The sequence below is a fragment of the Emericellopsis atlantica genome, assembly GCF_019669845.1.
Source record: "Emericellopsis atlantica unplaced genomic scaffold F5Z01scaffold_25, whole genome shotgun sequence".
Lineage (NCBI taxonomy): Eukaryota > Fungi > Ascomycota > Sordariomycetes > Hypocreales > Bionectriaceae > Emericellopsis > Emericellopsis atlantica.
Window position 1 is genome coordinate 273,738 of NW_025764727.1, and position 17,097 is coordinate 290,834.

Consider the following 17,097-nt stretch of genomic DNA (forward strand, 5'->3'; position numbering starts at 1 on the left):
GGTTGCGCTGCCCAACCAGCACCCACTCGAAGTCTCGAACTGAAAAGGCACCAGCGATCAAACAGCAGCATCAACAAAGTAAATATTGGCTCCATCTGCCGCTGTCAAATTCGCAGCGCAAGAGTCCGCGCTATCTACGCTGATCAAGCTTCCCGGTGTTGTGTCTCAGTCGCCAACATCAGGGCCAACATCCGGATGCGGGACATGAGTGCCCATGCGTCAGCCCAGACTGACCGCATCCGGCGACCTTCTATGAATCACTCACAGGGTGGGCGTTTGCCTAAAAGTATTGCCTAATTGATGTTGATACTCATACCGCAGGGTCTCTAACTAACACCTAAACGCCAACCCAGCCAAAAGGATCCTCCCCAGGTAGGAACGCAAACACGGACGAGGTCACAGCTCCTCTTTCTTGACGCCCTCGGAGGCTGATGGTACGGTCTTTTGCTTGAGCGCCTTGACACTGACCCTGAACTCGGTTGTCTTATCATCCTTGGGTCGTTTGTGGTCGGCCCATCCCACGACAGTACCGTCCGCTGGCTCGGGCTTGTAATTGCTCAGGTCGAGCAGTTGATCTAGACGCGGTCAGCCATCAGGACATCTAGTCGCGTCAAAGAACTCACCTTTGCAGTCACTTTCCTCCGCCACCCACAATGGCAGCACGTGGTAGACAGCCGCGGGCGCGAACATGACCACGCGGTCCTTATCTTGGCTGCGGTCAATGTTCTCCTTCACGTCCACCACGTCGTCAACGGTGTCCTCGCCGCCCTTAGAGTCGCGAAAGACACCAAAGAGACCTTTCCACTCGCCCTCTGTCCTCTCCTGCTCCTCAATCCACTCTCTCAAAGCGAGAGGAATGTCGGCGTAGTCCATCTTGAGAATGGAGCGGTCATATCCGTGCCTGTCGTAGCCTGACCAGCCACCAGGGTACTCGCGGCTGGAGAAGAGTTTCTTCAGGCCATCCGCCCATGGCTTGAGGCCCCTGGGCGGTTCTTCCATGAGCTCGTGGAGGGTGTACTCCCTGGCAAAGAAATGCTTTGCCACTTCGCACGAGGGCTCGACAGCGTCGGATTCCTTGATGGGGAACGGGTCTTTCCAAGGGAAATTGGCGACGAGATGAGGCGTGATGTTGTTCGGAGGCGGCTTCTTGTAGATTTCAGCGTGGGCGCCGGACGCTGCCAGCGCGATGGCAAGAGATAGGGCAGTGAACTTCATGATGGCGGCGGTCGGACAAGCGACACGATGCAATGTTCTCTGTAGCAGGAGAGGCGTCCTTCAACAGATGTTTAAGAAGGGTGTGATTGGCGTATCCTCGCCATTTTATAGAATTCCATCCTCTCGAGCCAACGTCGGGCTCCATGCTTTGGAAATTCTCGCCTCGCTGTCCTCATCGGACCCTTGGTCCTCCGCATTGCCATTTCGAGAAAGTGGGCGATGGAGACGGCGGTTGTGCGGGGACATCCTGAGGGCGTCCATTGGTGATGTGCAAGTTGGAGATGCGGAGGGAGGAGGGGCAGACTGTCTCAGATCCTTGCCGTACAGGATGAGATTGGGGAATAGAGACCGGCTCGCCGGCTGAGACATCCTGAGAGTGTCTTTGGGACGATGGTGGCCGCCCACTGGTGTGTTGTGTAATCTGGACCGCGATGCATGCACATGTCTGCGCTCGATCGTCATCTGATCGGCTGATCCCACAGCAAAAACACGACAACATGCTCGAAATCTCTTGATCTTATCAATTGTTTGAGTGCCAGGTTGACTCGACCAGAACCATCGGCGTGCGCCACATTTGGACTACTTGGAACAACGTTCTGGCAGAGTGCGAAATCAGAGTCCAGGCCGAAGCTCTTCCTATATGGGATTGTCATTACCTACTCTATTTCATGAGACTCTTCTCAATGTCCGCCGCTTCCGCCATGATTTCTCTCACAGCCTTCCTCGCCGGCTCGGGCACAGGTTCGTAGGGATGTCTCGGTGACAGCTTGGCCTCTGCATCCTGGATACCCGCGAAACCAGCCGTATAATGCGACACTGCAAACTTGACCGACGAGATGCCGCTCTTACAGGGACTCTCCGCCAGTGCCTGCTTCCTCTGCAGGTCGAGGGCCTCCTGGTGCTTACCCTCCTTCCACAGCTGGTAAATCCGAAGTGTCAGCCGGGGGAAGACGTTGCCAAACCCAGCGATGCAGCCTGAGCTGCCCGCCGCGAGTCCGCCGATGAGAAAGTCTGACTGGCCACCAAAGATGGCGAAGTCTTCTGGTTTGTGCTCGGCACTGAGGCGGGTAATCTTGCCCACGGATCCGCAGGTCAGTTTGACGCCGACAACCTTGGACTTGCCGTCGGGGCTGTTGGCGGCGCTGTCGCGGACAATGGCGGTGATGGTTTCGGAGTCAATGTCGACGCCATTCGTGACAGCCGGAAAGTTGTAGATCACAATGGGCAGGGCCACTTTGCTGGAGAGCTCGGCGAAGAAGCGCTTGACGACGTTCATGCTCGTCGCCTTGCCAAAGTAGGCCGGGGGCAGGACGAGCAAGTAATCTGCACCGGCTTTGTGGGCGTCGTCGGCCAGCTCGATGACCTGCTTGGTCGAGTGGGCGCCGACGCCGGCCATGAGGGGATAGCCAGGCCCGACGGTCTCGCGAGCGGCGGCGATGAGCTGGCGGCGCTCCTCGCGGGTGAGCAGGAAGGACTCAGAGTTGGTGCCGATGATGACAAGGCCTGTGAGACCGGTGGAGGCGAGGTATTTGAAGTGCGCCTTCTGGGCGTCAAAGTCGATGTTGTCGCTGGCATTGTCAAAGTACGTGATACTGGGCACCCAAACGCCAGCGGGCGGGACGCGGGGAGATTGTGTCTCAGAGCCCATCTTGAGTGTGTGAGAGTAGCAAAGAAATGAAGCGAGTGAGTTGCTCGGGGTTGAGTTTGACCACTTTGGTCTGTAGTATCGCAAGATGTACGCTTCTTCTCTTGCTCGGAGGTCTACCGAGCTGTGCGCGGGGCAGGGGCAGCGACTCGGACACGCAGTTGTGGGGAGGAGACGGAGATGGGGACGATGGCCGGACTCGGAGCTGCCGTTGTCGGCGTGTCAAGGCGGAGAATCAGGATTCAGTACTTCTGCTGACCGTTGTTGCTGATTTGTTGATACGAGGATTCATTCATGTTCGGGACTGCACCCGAAGAGGAAGAGGGGCGTGTCCGAGCCTCCGAGTGTCGGTCGGCTTTATGTACATGTAGATGCTGCATGTACGGATACAGTCCCAGCCTCTCATTTACTCTTCATAGTGGCAACTTTTGGATTATTCCACTGCCAACGCTTGATCCTTTTCACGCCACTCTCCAGTACGTCGAGCATCCATTCACCCACGAGTGGCACCATCTTGAACCCTTGGCCCGAGTCACCAGAAAGCAGGATCACTGACTTGTGCGGCTCCGGTTCGTACTGTTTGATGAAACTTACTATCCGCGAACCAGCACACCGACTCATTCATAAAGGGATGATATGGATGTTCAGGTCATGCCTGGCTCAGCAGGCTCCTGAGCTATATCTCGTCATCTTGTGGCATAGATTCATTCTCCCGGAAGCGAGCCTCAGTCCCATGGATATTACGTAGGTGACATTGTACATCAAAGGATGCAGTGTAAATTCGGAAAGTGGTATACAATATGACAGCAATGGCATCGTCAAGGACATTTCTTTCCGCAGTAACGCATCTGACAGAATTGAGTGTTACTTGGCTGACCCATCATATGAGCCTCAACGCATTCATCTACATGTTGCTCGGATACGTGAAACCAGTTGCCGGGGAAAACTCCTCCTTAATCAACCTTGGACTCGTGAATCTCCTCAGAACATCCGAGCTCCCTGCTTTGTCGTTTGTACCGCTCCCCCGAGCACCTCCAAATGACTGCTGTCCGATGACAGCAGCGGTTGTCTTGCAATCTGGCCCCTGTCAGCATCGACTTCAAGCCGCACGAAAAGAATATGCGTTGTAATTACTGATGTAGAAATTGCCCGCCGAATACCGCAAAGCATCTTCAGCTTCGCGAATTGCTGTGCGAGAGTTGGCGAAGACGGCACCGGTCAATGCCAAGCCACCACCTGCTTGATCGACCTTCTTCAGCACAGCGGAGTACTCGTGATCGGGATACACGTAGACTGCCAACACGGGTCCAAAGATCTCTTGGTTGAACAGCTCATGGTCCGGCGACTCAGCCTGATACACGGTGGGATGGACATAGTACCCAACTGATCCATCGTACGTCCCACCAGCGATCAGCTTCAAGGACGGATCCTTGTTCGATGCGTCAATGATGTTCTTGATCTTGTCGAAGGAATGTTTGTGAATAACAGGCCCCATGAAAGCGGAGAGATCCTTGTCTGGACTGCCCATGGTGATCTGTTTGACTTTGCTCTGGAGGCTCGAGATGTACTCTTTTTCCAAGCTCGCAGGAATGTACACACGCGAGGTTGCAGAGCACTTTTGTCCCTGATACTCGAACGCACCGCGTATCGTGTGATTTACTGCACTGGATACATCGGCTGTTGGGTGCAGAAGCTGGAAATTCTTGCCACTAGTCTCACCAACAACACGAGGAAACTCGCGGTAGCGCTTCTCGGCGATACCCTGACCTACTTTGCCATAGATGCTTCTGAAAACGTCGCTTGATCCGATAAAGTTCAGACCTGCAAAGTCACGATGCTGGAGCACCTGCTCTGTAATTTTGACGGCGTCGCCGGGGATGAATTGAACCACGTTGGGGGGGAGGCCGGCTTCGATGAGGATGTTGTAAATCATCGTGCTGGGGTAGATATTGTACTGAGAGGGCTTCCATAGAACCACGTTCCCCATCAGGGCAGGGCCACTGATGAGGCTGCCGCCCAGCGCGGTGAAGTTGAAGGGCGAGACGGCGTAGACGAAGCCCTCTAGGGGCCGATAATCCATGCGCGACCACACCCCGTCCGCGCCCCTGCTGGGCTGCCTCGACAGCAGCTCGGCGGCATAATTGGTGTTGAGCCGGAAGAAATCAGCCAGCTCGGCGGCGGCGTCGATCTCCGCCTGCCAGATGTTTTTGCCCTGTCCCAGCATCGTCGCAGCGATTATGTCGTGGCGATACTTGCCAGTGACGAGCTCTGCTGCGCGCAGGAAGATGGCGGCACGGTCGACAAAGGGGGTATCTTGCCACGCCTGCTTAGCAGCGAGAGCTGCATCAATGGCCTCGGCGACTTGATGCTCGGTGCTGAGGGGGTAGTGTGTGAAGACGGTGGCGTGCTCAGACGGCATGACCTGGGCCTCGGAGGCATGAATCTTCTGAGTGGTGTTATTGTACATGATGGAGCTGCGTAACGGGAGCTGTGACCTGAGGCGCTTCAAGGATTTCTCAACAGCTGCTCTTTCTGGAGACCCTGGCCTGTATTGCGGCTGCTACACGTCAGTGGCTGAAGGTGATGCTGGGTGGGAAAGGAGCGGCATACGTTGGGTTCATTGCGAGGGTTTGGGAGGCGGAAAGGAACAGTCGCATTGTAACGACACTGTTGAGATGATACAGAGACAGACACAACAGCTGCTGTTCTAAGAGTGACAACTCGGGCAGACAGTTTGAAAGGACCTGTCTGCAGAAGGGAAATTGACGCTGCACGCGTGAAAGCCATTGCCGCAGTGAGCAAGGAAAGATATTCTGGAAGACTCTGTATGTCGAAAACGGATGGGATCTGGTCTCGAGTACTGATTTCTAGATATCTGATTTAGACATTATTTCTATACACTTTGACGAAATACTTCAAGAAGTCCGGTCACGGACGCTTTGCATGCGAACATCATCAGCGTATAAGTCAGATCAGACCCCACACCGGGAGGCCTTCCGATGTCCATCGGTGTAAAGCGGTGTGCATTCCGACGGTTAGAAGGGACTCGTAATGTATCCAAAAGTACGTAATGTTCCCGAGAATAGAATTTTTAATCGACCGGAGAGGTCGTGAGGAAATCGGTTGCTGAGAGTGGTTCTTGCGTCGAGGCAACCGACTAGATGATTTGGGGCCAAGCCAGCTACGTCGTGCCAGCGAAGCTACGTACCAACAACTCAACTAACAATGTGAGCTGAATTAACTTGCACAAGATGGTGAATGTAATGATTTAATAAAGCTGCAATCGGGTTCTCCAAGCGGAATTTCAATGACAATTGGCGCATTGAGTATCTCCTATGCAGCAACACTGACCAAACCAACTCTCGGACTTGACACAACCCGAAATGCAGTGGTATTGGAGCGTACGTGAACATGAAGAAAATTAAGAAAAAGACGTCACGGTTCACAGGGGCTCATTGAGTAAGACTAACAATGTTCCCCGTAGGCCAAGAGTGGCATTGCTTCTACACGAATAAGACCAAGTAATACAAACGACATCTCTCCCGTCTGCATGGCGATTGAATTCTGCAAATAATTCCATGGAGCCCTATACTTCTCTGTCTCATGCCCATATAAATCCCCTAAGCCTTCTGCTCAATTCTCCTCTCAGAGCGCGGTATTCATCCACCGTCCTCCCTGCTGCATCCTTGTTCTCCCGGGCACGCCTCATCAAATAGCCAATGCACTCTCCCATGCTTCCCCACGTGGAACACTTGTAAACGTTCGCGCCCTCTTTCCTCAGAAGCTCAAAGCTCACCCGGTCCGCCATGCCATGCAGCTGTGCAAAAGCAACGGGGACAGTGGGCTGACCCATTGCCAGACGGGACGCATGCAGTTCGTGCGCCATGGTAACAGATTGCACGTTGTGTCCCGCAAGAAGAAGGTTCAGGGAAGGAAACGGTTTGGTTGTGCCATACGGTCCGAATTTCTTGGAGATAGCACCCAGAGCAATCGAATTGTACGCGTGGTCCGTGTCGTCCTTGGTGTCGTGGATGATAGATCTAGGCTCGGTAGCCATGTAAGCACCCCTGACCAGCTTCAGACCCAAGGTGAAGCCTTCCTCTTGTGCGGCTGCGAGATGGGATTCGACGAGCTTTGGTGTGCTTTTGAGATAGGCTTGGTACGTGTTATAAATGACCGCGTAGCCGTCTGTATTGAACAACCGCATCATGTCGAGAGCCGTCGCTGCAATACCGTCTTGGAACCGTTGGGACTCGGCGTCGATCATGATTTGCACCCCCTTGGACTTGCATTTCTGGCACAGCTTGGTCAGGGCGTCAAACATCTGTGGGGGCAGCGGCTTGCTCTGAGTGAAGGCTTCAGTGACACGTGGTCCGGCCCCAGTCAGTCTGTTCTCTCATCAGTAGACGTCTTGGGGTTTGGCAGTGCTCAATGGATGAACATACTTGATCGCCAGCTGGTCCCCCTCGCCAAGCATGTCCAATGTCTCCAGCGTTCCCTTTCGCCAGAACTCTATGCCCTCGCATCTTTCGGTGTCTTTTCTAGACTGCACCTCCGCTCCTTGCTCTGCCTTCTTGTTCTCATCAAAGACGATTTCCTTGGCATAGGTCAAGATGGTCCCTCGGAAGCCCAGACCTCTCATCTCACGTAGTGTCTGGCGAACTTCCGCACCATCTTCACCCGTGCAGAACTGATTGTAGAGCGTCTTCTTGAGGATCCAGCCCAGTGGCTTATTGCGTTCAACATTGAGAAGGGGTGACTTCGAGTTTGTGAGAAGTGTCAAGAACGAGATGCTTGGCGTGAGAAGATAAGGCTTCGAGCAGATGAAGCTGATCAACAGGGACCGCAGCAGTGCTTTGCGTGACAGCACTGCGAGTGGAGGAAGTGTCGACTTGGACGGCTCGATCAACTTGGTCACCGTCGTAGTCTCGTAAGGGCGAGCTGTGGTTGTGAGAAAGCGTGGGCTACGCAGTGCCAATGGCGCAAACAAGCCAGTCACCGAGCTGATCGACCTAGTCGTTGACATGATGCACCGTGCCGACAGTCTTCAGTAAATTTCTTTGAGTTCTCAATCTGGAGGCAAAGCGCATCCCTGAGGCGCTCTTGTATTCACGGTGTTCACCCATCAATGACAAAGAGGGGACCAGCTTGCCTTGCATTCCATCCATCCCACATTCAATGCTGCTGCTGCCATGCCCTTCGCATTGCCGCATTTCCATTACCCTATCGTGCCACCGGCTTCGCGTCCGACAAGTTGCCGTTCGGTCTCAATTGGTCTGTGTTGTCTGAGATAAGGTCTGGACCCTTTGCGAAGTCTGACCGCTGATAAGGAGGGGTCGGGTCAGATGACATCCTCAATGCATCACGAACTGCGGAGTTGGGCTGTCCCCGGCGTGTGGCCATTGATAGAAAGTCTAATTTGTGAGAGAGACAGCGGAGATAAGTAGCGGATCGCCACGTCGGGCGCCTGGGGAAGATGGTGTCGGAAGGCCTCCTGGTGTTGTGTACGTGAGGCCGATGCCGGGACGGTCACATTCCCGCTGCCGTTCACACGTGGCTGTGGACATGCAATGCCACCTCATTTATACTGATACCATGCAAGCAGGGGCCGTGGCATCTGTCGCTGCTTAATCACTGCTGTCGGGCGGACGGACCATTCAGCTGCGAGGAGGTGTGGACGGCGGTGAGCCAGATGGTCTCGCGCTGATGGATCATGATGGGCAACACATATCAGTAGGCGAAGCAGTGTGGAAGCAGGAAACAGTCATGGTGAGGAAGATGGTTTATTGTCTCAATGAAAGGTGTGGGTAATCTTGTTAAACTCCGCCGTGCTTCTTGATCATTACTCAAATGCCATGTTGATCCATCAGACTTTCGACAGCCACCAGAACCAAGTCCGGTCGAGCCGTCTGTCGCACCCAGTACTTTTTGCCCTGCTCGCTTCTTGCCAGCTTCATCGCGCTGCTGTTCTCGAGCTTCTTGTCGATGGCCGAACCGTCCCCAGAGAGATGTACAATGTTACTTCGCCTTGTCTGTCCAATTCTGTGGCATCATCCCGCAATTTGCTCACGTATCCCGGGCGACTTCTTGATCAATTCCAGGAATCTGACATGTTGAGACACCACAATGATCTTTTCGTTGGGCCGCGCGGTCTTGATCTGCTTGATTGCGTCCAGAGTTGCGATCCTCCGATATCCGCTAGGGCGCGAGGGATCTGTCCTAGCATGACCATCAAGCGGCCGTTCGCGGCAGGATTGTCGTGGGCTTCGAAAAGAATGGCTGGCATAACGCCGGCCACCTTCTGGGCAGCAGCGAAGAACCTGTGACCACGCGTCGCATTCTCCGTCTGGGAGGCGGATTCCTCTGCCTTCTTCATGCATGTCTCCGCTCTTTCGACGAGCCATGCAATCAGGAATGGCTCACACTCCATGCCGTTCATGCCGAAAGGGGAAGTCACCTCGGTCAGACCGGGAAGCGACACGAGGGTCTTCTCACGAGCGACGACCAGGTTCGCGACCAGTGGCCGCAGAAGGTGCTTCTGAAGCTCCCCCCTGTTGCCCCTCCCCGTCTGGTTATAGAACAGGGAGTTGAAGTGCTCCAGTCCGTCGATGAGACCGAGGATCTTCAGCTGGCCGGCCCAGTCCCTGTCCGAGTTGGACTCTGGGGTGGCTGTCGCGAGGATGGCCTTGCTGAATCGAAGGTTGCAAAGACTTTCGTTCAAGACAGACTCCTCGTTCTTCGCGTCGTGAGACTCATCCAGCACGAGGACGCTTAGCTGCAGCAAGCTGTTGCCATGGCACTCTCCGTCCTCAAGGAACGGGAGGGGAGAGTGCGCCCGCTGCAGCAGCGTCTCTCGTGGCTTGCGGAACACTGTCGTACCCTGGGTTTTGCCTCTCGTGTTTACTGCGACTCCAGAGTGTACTCGGAGATGTTGGTCGCGTCGAGTACAAGGCACTTGGAAACCCACCCTGAAATGTTAGCCAAGCGTTCACAGAAGCCGCAATTCTGATATACCAAAGTGGTGTCCTCCCAAACTCTGGGGGTTTCCAAGTGCCATGTGAAATTCCTTGCGGAAGATCTTGATCTTGTCGATCTCGGTCCGTGAAGGACGAGGTTGTCTGAGTTGAGGAGCCACAGAAAAGAGACATTGTAATTTGTAAAGGATGCTTTTGGCGAGGTGTTGAGAGCTGGCTGGCCGGGAGAGAAGATGCATATATATAGGCAGAAAAATGTGGAATGAAAAGGTTCAGAATCTCGGAGTGTGTGCAGAACAGGTTTCTTTGCCCTCATCTGAATTAATATCGTGAATTCTGAGGCCCAAAGTGATCTGTTAGACTAGGAGTGGGTGATACGTGACTCTCACCTGATGTTTATTCACTCTCCATAACGCCATTGTCACAGCAGACCGCGTTTATTTGCTTACTTTGATCTTTCTATTGTGCTCCGAGTGATTCTTTGGGTTACACAGCAGAGCCTAAGTCAAGGCGTTATCTTCTCTGCCTATCCTCCGAACCAGTAGAGTTGGAGCAGCAAGTCTCGGGACTCCGCCCCTACGAGTGATAGTTACACCGTGAGTCACCCAGGAAGCCTAGATTCACGCAAAAATGGGCCGGATCTGTTCTGGGCGGCGTTGGTGCCTGGCTGTGTGAAACAAGCCCAATTCCTAGTGGAGCCTCTCGGTAGACCAGATGATGAGCGGTGAAGTTGAAGAGAATTCTTCGAGAGAATAGCTTCTAAGATAGGCAGAGGTGAGATCAAAACTGAAAAATACAACAGGAGAACAAGACAATCGCAGACATGGATAAGTATTGATCATGATGGCCTTTCATAGATCTGTCAAGCCCTCAGGTAAACGACTTGATTGTAGCCACCTTCACATCCTCAAGCCTTCATCCCGCCTCATTAAATCGAAAACTTGATAGAGCCCCATGTTTCAGTGCATGAATCCGTTGGTGAACAGAATCAGCTTACTAATACGGCGTGGCCGCGCAAATCCTTCTGCGCAACCAACGAGCATTCGTGGAGTCTCTTGCCCTGCTGGTGCTGGTTGCTTGCCAATGCAATCAGTACATCTCGCGTGCGCCGACTTCGTGTTGATTCTGGCCCGCGAAACCCTCAAAATTGAGGGCTCTATTCCAGCCCCAGAGATCATCACGATTACTCAAAGACACTTGGATTCGAGTCGTCCGTGAATCCGAAGATAGGCCAGAAACTCACCGAAAACACGTAGACCTCGTTTGGAATGACTGGTATCTACATACGTCAGTAGTATTCACGCTTAAGTTCAATATAGCTGGGATTGGCGATTCGCGTGTGAACTTGATGTTTTGTTTTCTTTCCCCTTTTTTTATGTGCTCTTCAATCTGCAATGTGTTGGAAAGGGCGCCTTCACCATTCTTCGGAGCATACTAGACAGCTTTTCTCGGTCAAAATAAAAGACCTCTCTGTGATTCACCCGAGGATCAAATGAAGTAACCCAGATTCTTGACAACTAACGATTTGGATACTTCATGTTTTTGTACATGGACAACTTGGACTTAGAGTTGGACCCATTGAAGTCTGGTTCTGACAACCCTAGACCTTCAATTTCCCCCGCGTACTCCACAAGGTACCGTCGATCGCACGCCACAGTTCAAACACCCCTCACAGTCGATCGTCGCGGGTAAGTCTGCTTCATTCGGCATGCACGAACAATAGCGCTCTGTTTGTCTTGCGCACAGGCATGTCGCCCTCGGCGTCTTCTGCGCAGCGCGCCGCCAGATCCGCGCGTCGAAACCGCGTTTCTCAACGCACCTGCAATGCGTACGTGAACTCCTAGTACCGCACATTAGCAGATCGGGACGGGAGTTGACCACAGGAAGATGCGTTCGATGCCGGCGGCAGAAGATCAAATGCTCCGGCTCACAGCCGTGTGAGGCATGCAAGAAACGAAACCTTGCGTGCGAGCTTGATGAGCGAGATCAGAAAGTCCTCGTAACCAAAGGGTATGTTGAGTTCTTGGGCGTACATGCAGACGTGACATCTGATAAACGAGCTGACTCGTTGCCGTTGCAGTTTCATCAGCGACCTCCAGGAGCAAGCTCGTCATCGATCGCGGGACAACCCAGTCTTCCAGCAAGACGATGATGAACCTGTCTTGCCAGCCACGGATCATCAACGAAGCCAGCTATTGTGGCCACGTATCGCCAGAAGAAACGAGAGACGTCGAAGGGGTACTGATGCAAACGCTCTAGTCTCGCCAAGAAGGCCGGAGGAGGATGAATCCAGAGCGACAGAGTCCGCTGACGAGTCGCGTGCCTCGTTGGCGCGGCTTGATCCGGTGGCTGCGCAGTTGAAAAACCCTCTGACGGCCGGTCAAGCATCTTTCATGAAATCAAGTGATGGCCATGCTTGTAAGTTGCGCTGTCGGTTTGGAGTATACAACACCCGAACAACGTTGCTGACACTCGCACCTTAGTTCACCTCGGCTCTTCCTCGAATTGGTCTTTCACAAGGAGAGTCCTGAATATGGCACACGAATACGTCCACCATAGCCCTGTGGCGCCTGATCATTTACTGTTTGATGGTCAGACCTACAACTTGCCTTGGGATGGGTCGCGCGTTTCTGTACCATCAGACGTGCCAGTGCTTCCGAGCTTGGATCATGCCTTGTTCTTGATCAACGCTGTCAAGTTCCATTGCGCCCAGCCTTTCCACATGTTTGACGAAGACTCCTTCATGGAATCATTGTATGCATTCTATGCTGACCCGGAGCCCCAAATTGCCAGTGGCAGCTTGTTCTATGTCCATTTACTGTTGGTCATGGCCTTTGGCAAAAGCGTCGGAGGACAGTCTAGTCGCCACGGCAAACCACCTGGGTGCGACTTCTTCGTCAAGGCTCTCCAGCTTCTACCAGATGTCCACGTTTTGTGTCGGTTTCCCATCATATCAGCCGAGATCTTGTGCTGCATTGCGCTTTACTATCAGAGCTTGGACTTTCGCCACTGCGCACACAACTTTGTAAGGCGCCTCACCCCCCTCCCCGATGCCATATCTAGCTAACGTAGATGTGGATTGGTCAAGCGCTGCGTCTGGCGCTGAACAATGGCATGCATCTCAACATGCCCATTGAGCAACTGGGACTCCCCCACGTCGAGCGCTGTCGTCGGATATTCTGGACCATATACGTCCTCGATCGTGAGATGACTTCGCTCATGGGACTACCGCATTCCATCAACGACGATGATGTACGTGCAGAGTTGCCCAGCTTCGGGGGCTCAATGCAACGGGTGTCGGCCCTGCGGATGCAGATCAAGTTGTCGCATACGATTGCTTCCATTGGCCGGGGTAAGATGAAACTTAACATGTGGCTCGGTGAGAAATGCTAAGCGGTCTCACAGAAGTGTATGGAGTCGATGGCCGACTGAACAAGAATTTCCTGTCTAGCACGAGGTCAGTGCTGGCAACATTGGCCGGGCAGGCCGACGAGCTGCGAGAGACCTTCCCCTTGCCACTCGAGAAGGGCAGCGTACAAGGCATATCGAGAATTTCTGCGTATCTTCACTCGCTGTATCACCAGGTACGAACTGTTTGGGGCGAGAATGAAGAGTCGGACTGACAAACCCGCACCAGTGCATCGTTCTAGCGACGCGCCCTCTTTTGATATGCTTTCAGAGAATCCGATGCGAGTCGCCGGAGGCGTACCCTGGCATGATTGAATCCTCCGCCACAGTTGCCAACCTCATCAAGCTCTGTGTCGAGTCTTCCCAACAGATGATCGGTATTCTGGCCTGCCTTGAAGGGCAAGCGCTTCTAGGTACGTATGCTTTGCCGACCAGTGACTCGGATACGGCTTGCTAACATCAAACTAGAAAAGTTCCTGCCCCACGATCTCGAGACGCTTTTTGTTGCCACGGTGAATCTGATCCTTGGTCCATGGCTCGATCCGTCACTGAGGGAAGCCTCACAGCCGTGGCTGGTGAAAGCTTATGAGTTGTTCTCGGAGATTACGCAGAGTGGCAATCTGGTCGCGCGGCTGCGCTGGTCGGAGCTCCAGCAGCTGGCTGCCATATTAGGCGTTGCATGGCCATCCCAGGGCCAGCCGCCTTTTGCACCGTCGTCCAGTGATGGGCTGCATCTTGAAGTGAACCAAGGGACAGACTCCCCGAACCCAGCCACTGGTCTGAATGTGCGACAATCTGGGCCCGAGCGCGCATGTGGCATGGATCCCAACGACGCCAGCAACAACGCTCTTGCTTCCCCGTCGATGGGTCACATGGACGAGCAGGATCTGTGGGAAGGAGGGCTTACAGCAGAGCAGATGCTTGACCTGGCCAACTCGATTGGCCACACGGAGACGGAGTGGATGCATCATGCTATGACAGAACACAGCATCTGGTGATGTTGCGGTGACTCTGGATGATACTGGAGTTGTCACCAAACATGTTTGGCGTTTACCCTTGAACCAGCGTGACAAGCTGGCAATCGACGTGCCAAATCAATGGTCATCAATGCATTCTTGCCGATTGGCTTGTTGCATCGTTCACACTGCAGTTACATGGGTACAGTCTTGGCTCGGGTCCACCTCGACAGGATCATCGTCACAGGTTGGCTCCAATGTAAATACGAAGATGTTGGACGGAAGCTTGCGCTCCGTCTGGCAATACTTCGACAACCACTGTCGAGGGAAGGCCAGAGCACTGATTCGCTATCACTACGCGCACAAGGGCGCTTCGCATATGTCAGGTCGGAAAGGCCCCGATGCCATCCATACCATCTAATGACATGAAGTGCGAGGCCTTCTCAGGGCAACGAGGACCGTCTTCCCGCCAGCCCATGAGAACGTTACACTAGGCTTGGTGTCTCTAAGTGAGATGCATTCGAAGTATCAAAACGCGCCTTCAAATCAACCTGTACAGCACAGGGCAAACTCCATCCAGCGCATAAAACACGTTTGAGGTTCATGGAGACAATCGCCACTGGCAGGGCTACATTGAAACTACTGCTCCACGTCAGTTAATTACGCCCTGCCTCGCATAGGTCCTGGTTCTCGAAACCCGCCTTCCTCGTGTTGGAAGTGACCCGCTGTTTGAATGCTACGGCCCGCTGCCCGACCGGCACTACGAAACATGACGGGTTCACGTAATATATGTGAGGTCTTGGCTGGACGACTACGACCAAACTCGTGTCAATTGTGGTTGCGAACTGATATTGCACCCCGCAATGTCGAGTTTGGTGCGAACAGTTGCAGTTGGGCCTCTCCTGAAGAACTTATAACGGGTTCAACAACCGCTCGCTAGCCACAGCCTTATGTGCGCCACTCAAACATATCCAACTCCCCATCATGGATTTCAAACGCTCCCATATACAAAACTTCACCCTCGACACAGAGGTAGAACACCACTGGGGCTATGCAGATCGTCAAACTCCATGCCTCACGGACCCCGGGTCCTGTGAGTACCTTGACGCCGTCTACGGCGCTCATGATCGCGGGATGATATACGTTGGCGTGCTATGGCTCACTATTGCGGCTGTGTTGAGTGTTTGGGGCTTCGGACGGCTGTTTTGGCCCAAAGGTAGCCCCGAGCAAGGCGGACTAGCCCGTCTGTCCCGGGCGGCGTCGTCGACGTCGCGAACCTCCTCACCGACTGCTGGCGACCAATCTTCGGAAGAACGACAAGACTTCAGGTGCTCATACTGGCCACACTCACGGCCTACTTGACTGTCTGGTCATTCTTCGGTATCACTTACAAGCACTGGATCACGCCGGTTCAAGATCACCCTGGCGTTCACAACACCAGGTCAGGTCTCGGTCCTTGGTCAGACAGAGTCGGTGTGCTGGCATACGCCTTGACGCCACTTTCTGTTCTCCTAGGCAGTCGAGAATCACTCCTCAGCCTGATCACCGGTGTTCCATACCAGCACTTCAACTTTCTGCATCGCTGGCTCGGATACATCATTGTGGTCCAGGGGGTACTGCACACCATTGGCTGGTGTATCATTGAGATCAGACTCTATCAACCCCAGCCGGATGTCGCAGCCGAATGGATCGTACAACTCTATATGATCTGGGGGCTTGTTGCGATGACCATATTGCTGCTGCTTTACATACTAACACTACCCTTTGTCATACGCCGAACTGGATACGAGTTCTTCCGCAAGTCACACTATGTCCTCGCCATGGTGTACTGCGGCGCTTGCATCGGTCACTGGAAGTAGCTGCACTGCTTTCTGACTCCCTCCATCATCCTCTGGGGTCTGGATCGATGTGTTCGGCTTCTTCGAACGTGGCTCATCCACCGCAAAGCTATCAACGACAAGGGCGGTCTGTTCAACCCAGCACAAGCCTCCGTCACACGATTCCCAGATCACAATGACGGCGACATTGTTCGTTTGGACTTGAAGCACCCCCATAAGCCCTGGAGCATTGGTCAACATTTTTATCTATGCTTCACGGATGGCAGTATCTGGCAGTCGCATCCATTCACACCCCTGAACCTCCCCGAGCAAGCCGCTGACGGCACGACGCAACACTCGTACATTTTCCGTGCCAAGGGAGGCGAGACGAAAAAAGTGGCGGAGATGCTAGCCGAGACAAAAAGGTCTACCACGGGCGTCATCCTCACAGGCCCATACGGGGCGAACATCACACGCTCGCTGACCTCGACCGACAACGTCCTTTGTATCGCCGGTGGTACAGGAATCACCTACGTTCTTCCTGTCATCATGGACATTTCCCGTCGCCCTGTTGCCAATCGCAAGGTCGAACTTGTCTGGCTGGTGCGCTACCGCACTGACATTGACTGGATCAAGCCGGAGCTCGACGTCCTCGAGGGGCAGGACAATGGTACCGAGCTCAAAATTCACATCTTCACCACCCGCGACACTATTGATGATGCCGACGGGCCCTTAACTCCCTTGTCAGACGACAGAGGTTCGGCAAATGACGACGAGAAGAAGTCATCGTCATCGCCGCGCCAACAGAAACTCGTCACGATCCGCCCCGGCACAGCAGCGGCAACGGCAGGCAACAGCTGCCATCCTGACGTCAAGCCCATTGTACAGCACTTTGTCCACAGGACTGTCTCAGGACCAACTAAAGTATATAGCAGTGGACCAGGAAGGATGATGTCTGGATTGAGAGAAGCCATTGCTGGGCTGAACTCGGGGACAAGGGTGTGGAAAGGTCAGCAGCGGCACGACGTGTCCTTGGAGTGTGACGAACGGCTAGAGTACTGAATGTGGCTTAAATGAAATGG

The 17,097-nt window shown here is 53.7% G+C and overlaps 7 protein-coding genes across 7 annotated transcripts; 2 read left to right on the forward strand and 5 right to left on the reverse strand.

Moving 5' to 3' along the window:
* Window positions 1-114: 114 nt before the first annotated feature.
* F5Z01DRAFT_265041 (uncharacterized protein) lies at window positions 115-1,513 on the reverse strand. Its single transcript, XM_046258615.1, has 2 exons — window positions 624-1,513; window positions 115-575 (listed from the first exon to the last, which is right to left on the reverse strand). The coding sequence occupies exons 1-2, from the start codon at window positions 1,213-1,215 to the stop codon at window positions 397-399; spliced, it is 771 nt and encodes a 256-aa protein (XP_046115667.1). The 5' UTR covers window positions 1,216-1,513; the 3' UTR covers window positions 115-396.
* A 33-nt stretch (window positions 1,514-1,546) lies between these two features.
* Window positions 1,547-3,009, reverse strand: F5Z01DRAFT_264811 (dihydrodipicolinate synthetase family protein). The gene has a single exon (XM_046258613.1). The coding sequence runs from the start codon at window positions 2,861-2,863 to the stop codon at window positions 1,877-1,879; it is 987 nt and encodes a 328-aa protein (XP_046115668.1). The 5' UTR covers window positions 2,864-3,009; the 3' UTR covers window positions 1,547-1,876.
* Window positions 3,010-3,589: 580 nt separating this feature from the next.
* F5Z01DRAFT_265091 (delta-1-pyrroline-5-carboxylate dehydrogenase) lies at window positions 3,590-5,771 on the reverse strand. Its single transcript, XM_046258616.1, has 3 exons — window positions 5,471-5,771; window positions 3,995-5,417; window positions 3,590-3,937 (listed from the first exon to the last, which is right to left on the reverse strand). Exons 1-3 carry the CDS (start codon window positions 5,645-5,647, stop codon window positions 3,765-3,767), a joined length of 1,773 nt encoding a protein of 590 aa, XP_046115669.1. The 5' UTR covers window positions 5,648-5,771; the 3' UTR covers window positions 3,590-3,764.
* Window positions 5,772-6,433: 662 nt separating this feature from the next.
* Window positions 6,434-7,984, reverse strand: F5Z01DRAFT_265108 (FAD-linked oxidoreductase-like protein). The gene is made up of 2 exons (XM_046258617.1): window positions 7,306-7,984; window positions 6,434-7,248 (listed from the first exon to the last, which is right to left on the reverse strand). The coding sequence occupies exons 1-2, from the start codon at window positions 7,884-7,886 to the stop codon at window positions 6,462-6,464; spliced, it is 1,368 nt and encodes a 455-aa protein (XP_046115670.1). The 5' UTR covers window positions 7,887-7,984; the 3' UTR covers window positions 6,434-6,461.
* A 643-nt stretch (window positions 7,985-8,627) lies between these two features.
* On the reverse strand, window positions 8,628-10,150 carry F5Z01DRAFT_662812 (uncharacterized protein). The gene is made up of 2 exons (XM_046263986.1): window positions 9,875-10,150; window positions 8,628-9,828 (listed from the first exon to the last, which is right to left on the reverse strand). Exons 1-2 carry the CDS (start codon window positions 10,006-10,008, stop codon window positions 8,952-8,954), a joined length of 1,011 nt encoding a protein of 336 aa, XP_046115671.1. The 5' UTR covers window positions 10,009-10,150; the 3' UTR covers window positions 8,628-8,951.
* Window positions 10,151-11,528: 1,378 nt separating this feature from the next.
* Window positions 11,529-14,711, forward strand: F5Z01DRAFT_265120 (uncharacterized protein). Its single transcript, XM_046258618.1, has 8 exons — window positions 11,529-11,662; window positions 11,722-11,844; window positions 11,915-12,252; window positions 12,318-12,859; window positions 12,907-13,186; window positions 13,240-13,418; window positions 13,472-13,655; window positions 13,711-14,711. Exons 1-8 carry the CDS (start codon window positions 11,583-11,585, stop codon window positions 14,238-14,240), a joined length of 2,256 nt encoding a protein of 751 aa, XP_046115672.1. The 5' UTR covers window positions 11,529-11,582; the 3' UTR covers window positions 14,241-14,711.
* Window positions 14,712-15,182: 471 nt separating this feature from the next.
* Window positions 15,183-17,077, forward strand: F5Z01DRAFT_639051 (ferric reductase like transmembrane component; the record flags this gene model as incomplete). Its single annotated transcript, XM_046262415.1, has 3 exons — window positions 15,183-15,380; window positions 15,419-16,021; window positions 16,058-17,077. The coding sequence occupies 3 exons, from the start codon at window positions 15,183-15,185 to the stop codon at window positions 17,075-17,077; spliced, it is 1,821 nt and encodes a 606-aa protein (XP_046115673.1).
* Between the last annotated feature and the right edge of the window lie 20 nt (window positions 17,078-17,097).

Bases quoted from the DNA above. Each gene is read 5' to 3' on its own strand.
- F5Z01DRAFT_265041 (XM_046258615.1), bottom strand. From the start codon at position 1,215: ATGAAGTTCACTGCCCTATCTCTTGCCATCGCGCTGGCAGCGTCCGGC. The intron at 576-623 runs GTGAGTTCTTTG...GACCGCGTCTAG, and splicing joins GGAGGAAAGTGACTGCAAAG to ATCAACTGCTCGACCTGAGC.
- F5Z01DRAFT_264811 (XM_046258613.1), bottom strand. From the start codon at position 2,863: ATGGGCTCTGAGACACAATCTCCCCGCGTCCCGCCCGCTGGCGTTTGG.
- F5Z01DRAFT_265091 (XM_046258616.1), bottom strand. From the start codon at position 5,647: ATGGCTTTCACGCGTGCAGCGTCAATTTCCCTTCTGCAGACAGGTCCT. The intron at 5,418-5,470 runs GTATGCCGCTCC...GACGTGTAGCAG, and splicing joins ACCCTCGCAATGAACCCAAC to CCGCAATACAGGCCAGGGTC. The intron at 3,938-3,994 runs GTAATTACAACG...GACAGGGGCCAG, and splicing joins GGCGGGCAATTTCTACATCA to ATTGCAAGACAACCGCTGCT.
- F5Z01DRAFT_265108 (XM_046258617.1), bottom strand. From the start codon at position 7,886: ATGTCAACGACTAGGTCGATCAGCTCGGTGACTGGCTTGTTTGCGCCA. The intron at 7,249-7,305 runs GTATGTTCATCC...ATGAGAGAACAG, and splicing joins GGGGACCAGCTGGCGATCAA to ACTGACTGGGGCCGGACCAC.
- F5Z01DRAFT_662812 (XM_046263986.1), bottom strand. From the start codon at position 10,008: ATGTCTCTTTTCTGTGGCTCCTCAACTCAGACAACCTCGTCCTTCACG. The intron at 9,829-9,874 runs GTATATCAGAAT...CTAACATTTCAG, and splicing joins TTTGGGAGGACACCACTTTG to GGTGGGTTTCCAAGTGCCTT.
- F5Z01DRAFT_265120 (XM_046258618.1), top strand. From the start codon at position 11,583: ATGTCGCCCTCGGCGTCTTCTGCGCAGCGCGCCGCCAGATCCGCGCGT. The intron at 11,663-11,721 runs GTACGTGAACTC...GACCACAGGAAG, and splicing joins TCTCAACGCACCTGCAATGC to ATGCGTTCGATGCCGGCGGC. The intron at 13,187-13,239 runs GTAAGATGAAAC...GCGGTCTCACAG, and splicing joins GATTGCTTCCATTGGCCGGG to AAGTGTATGGAGTCGATGGC.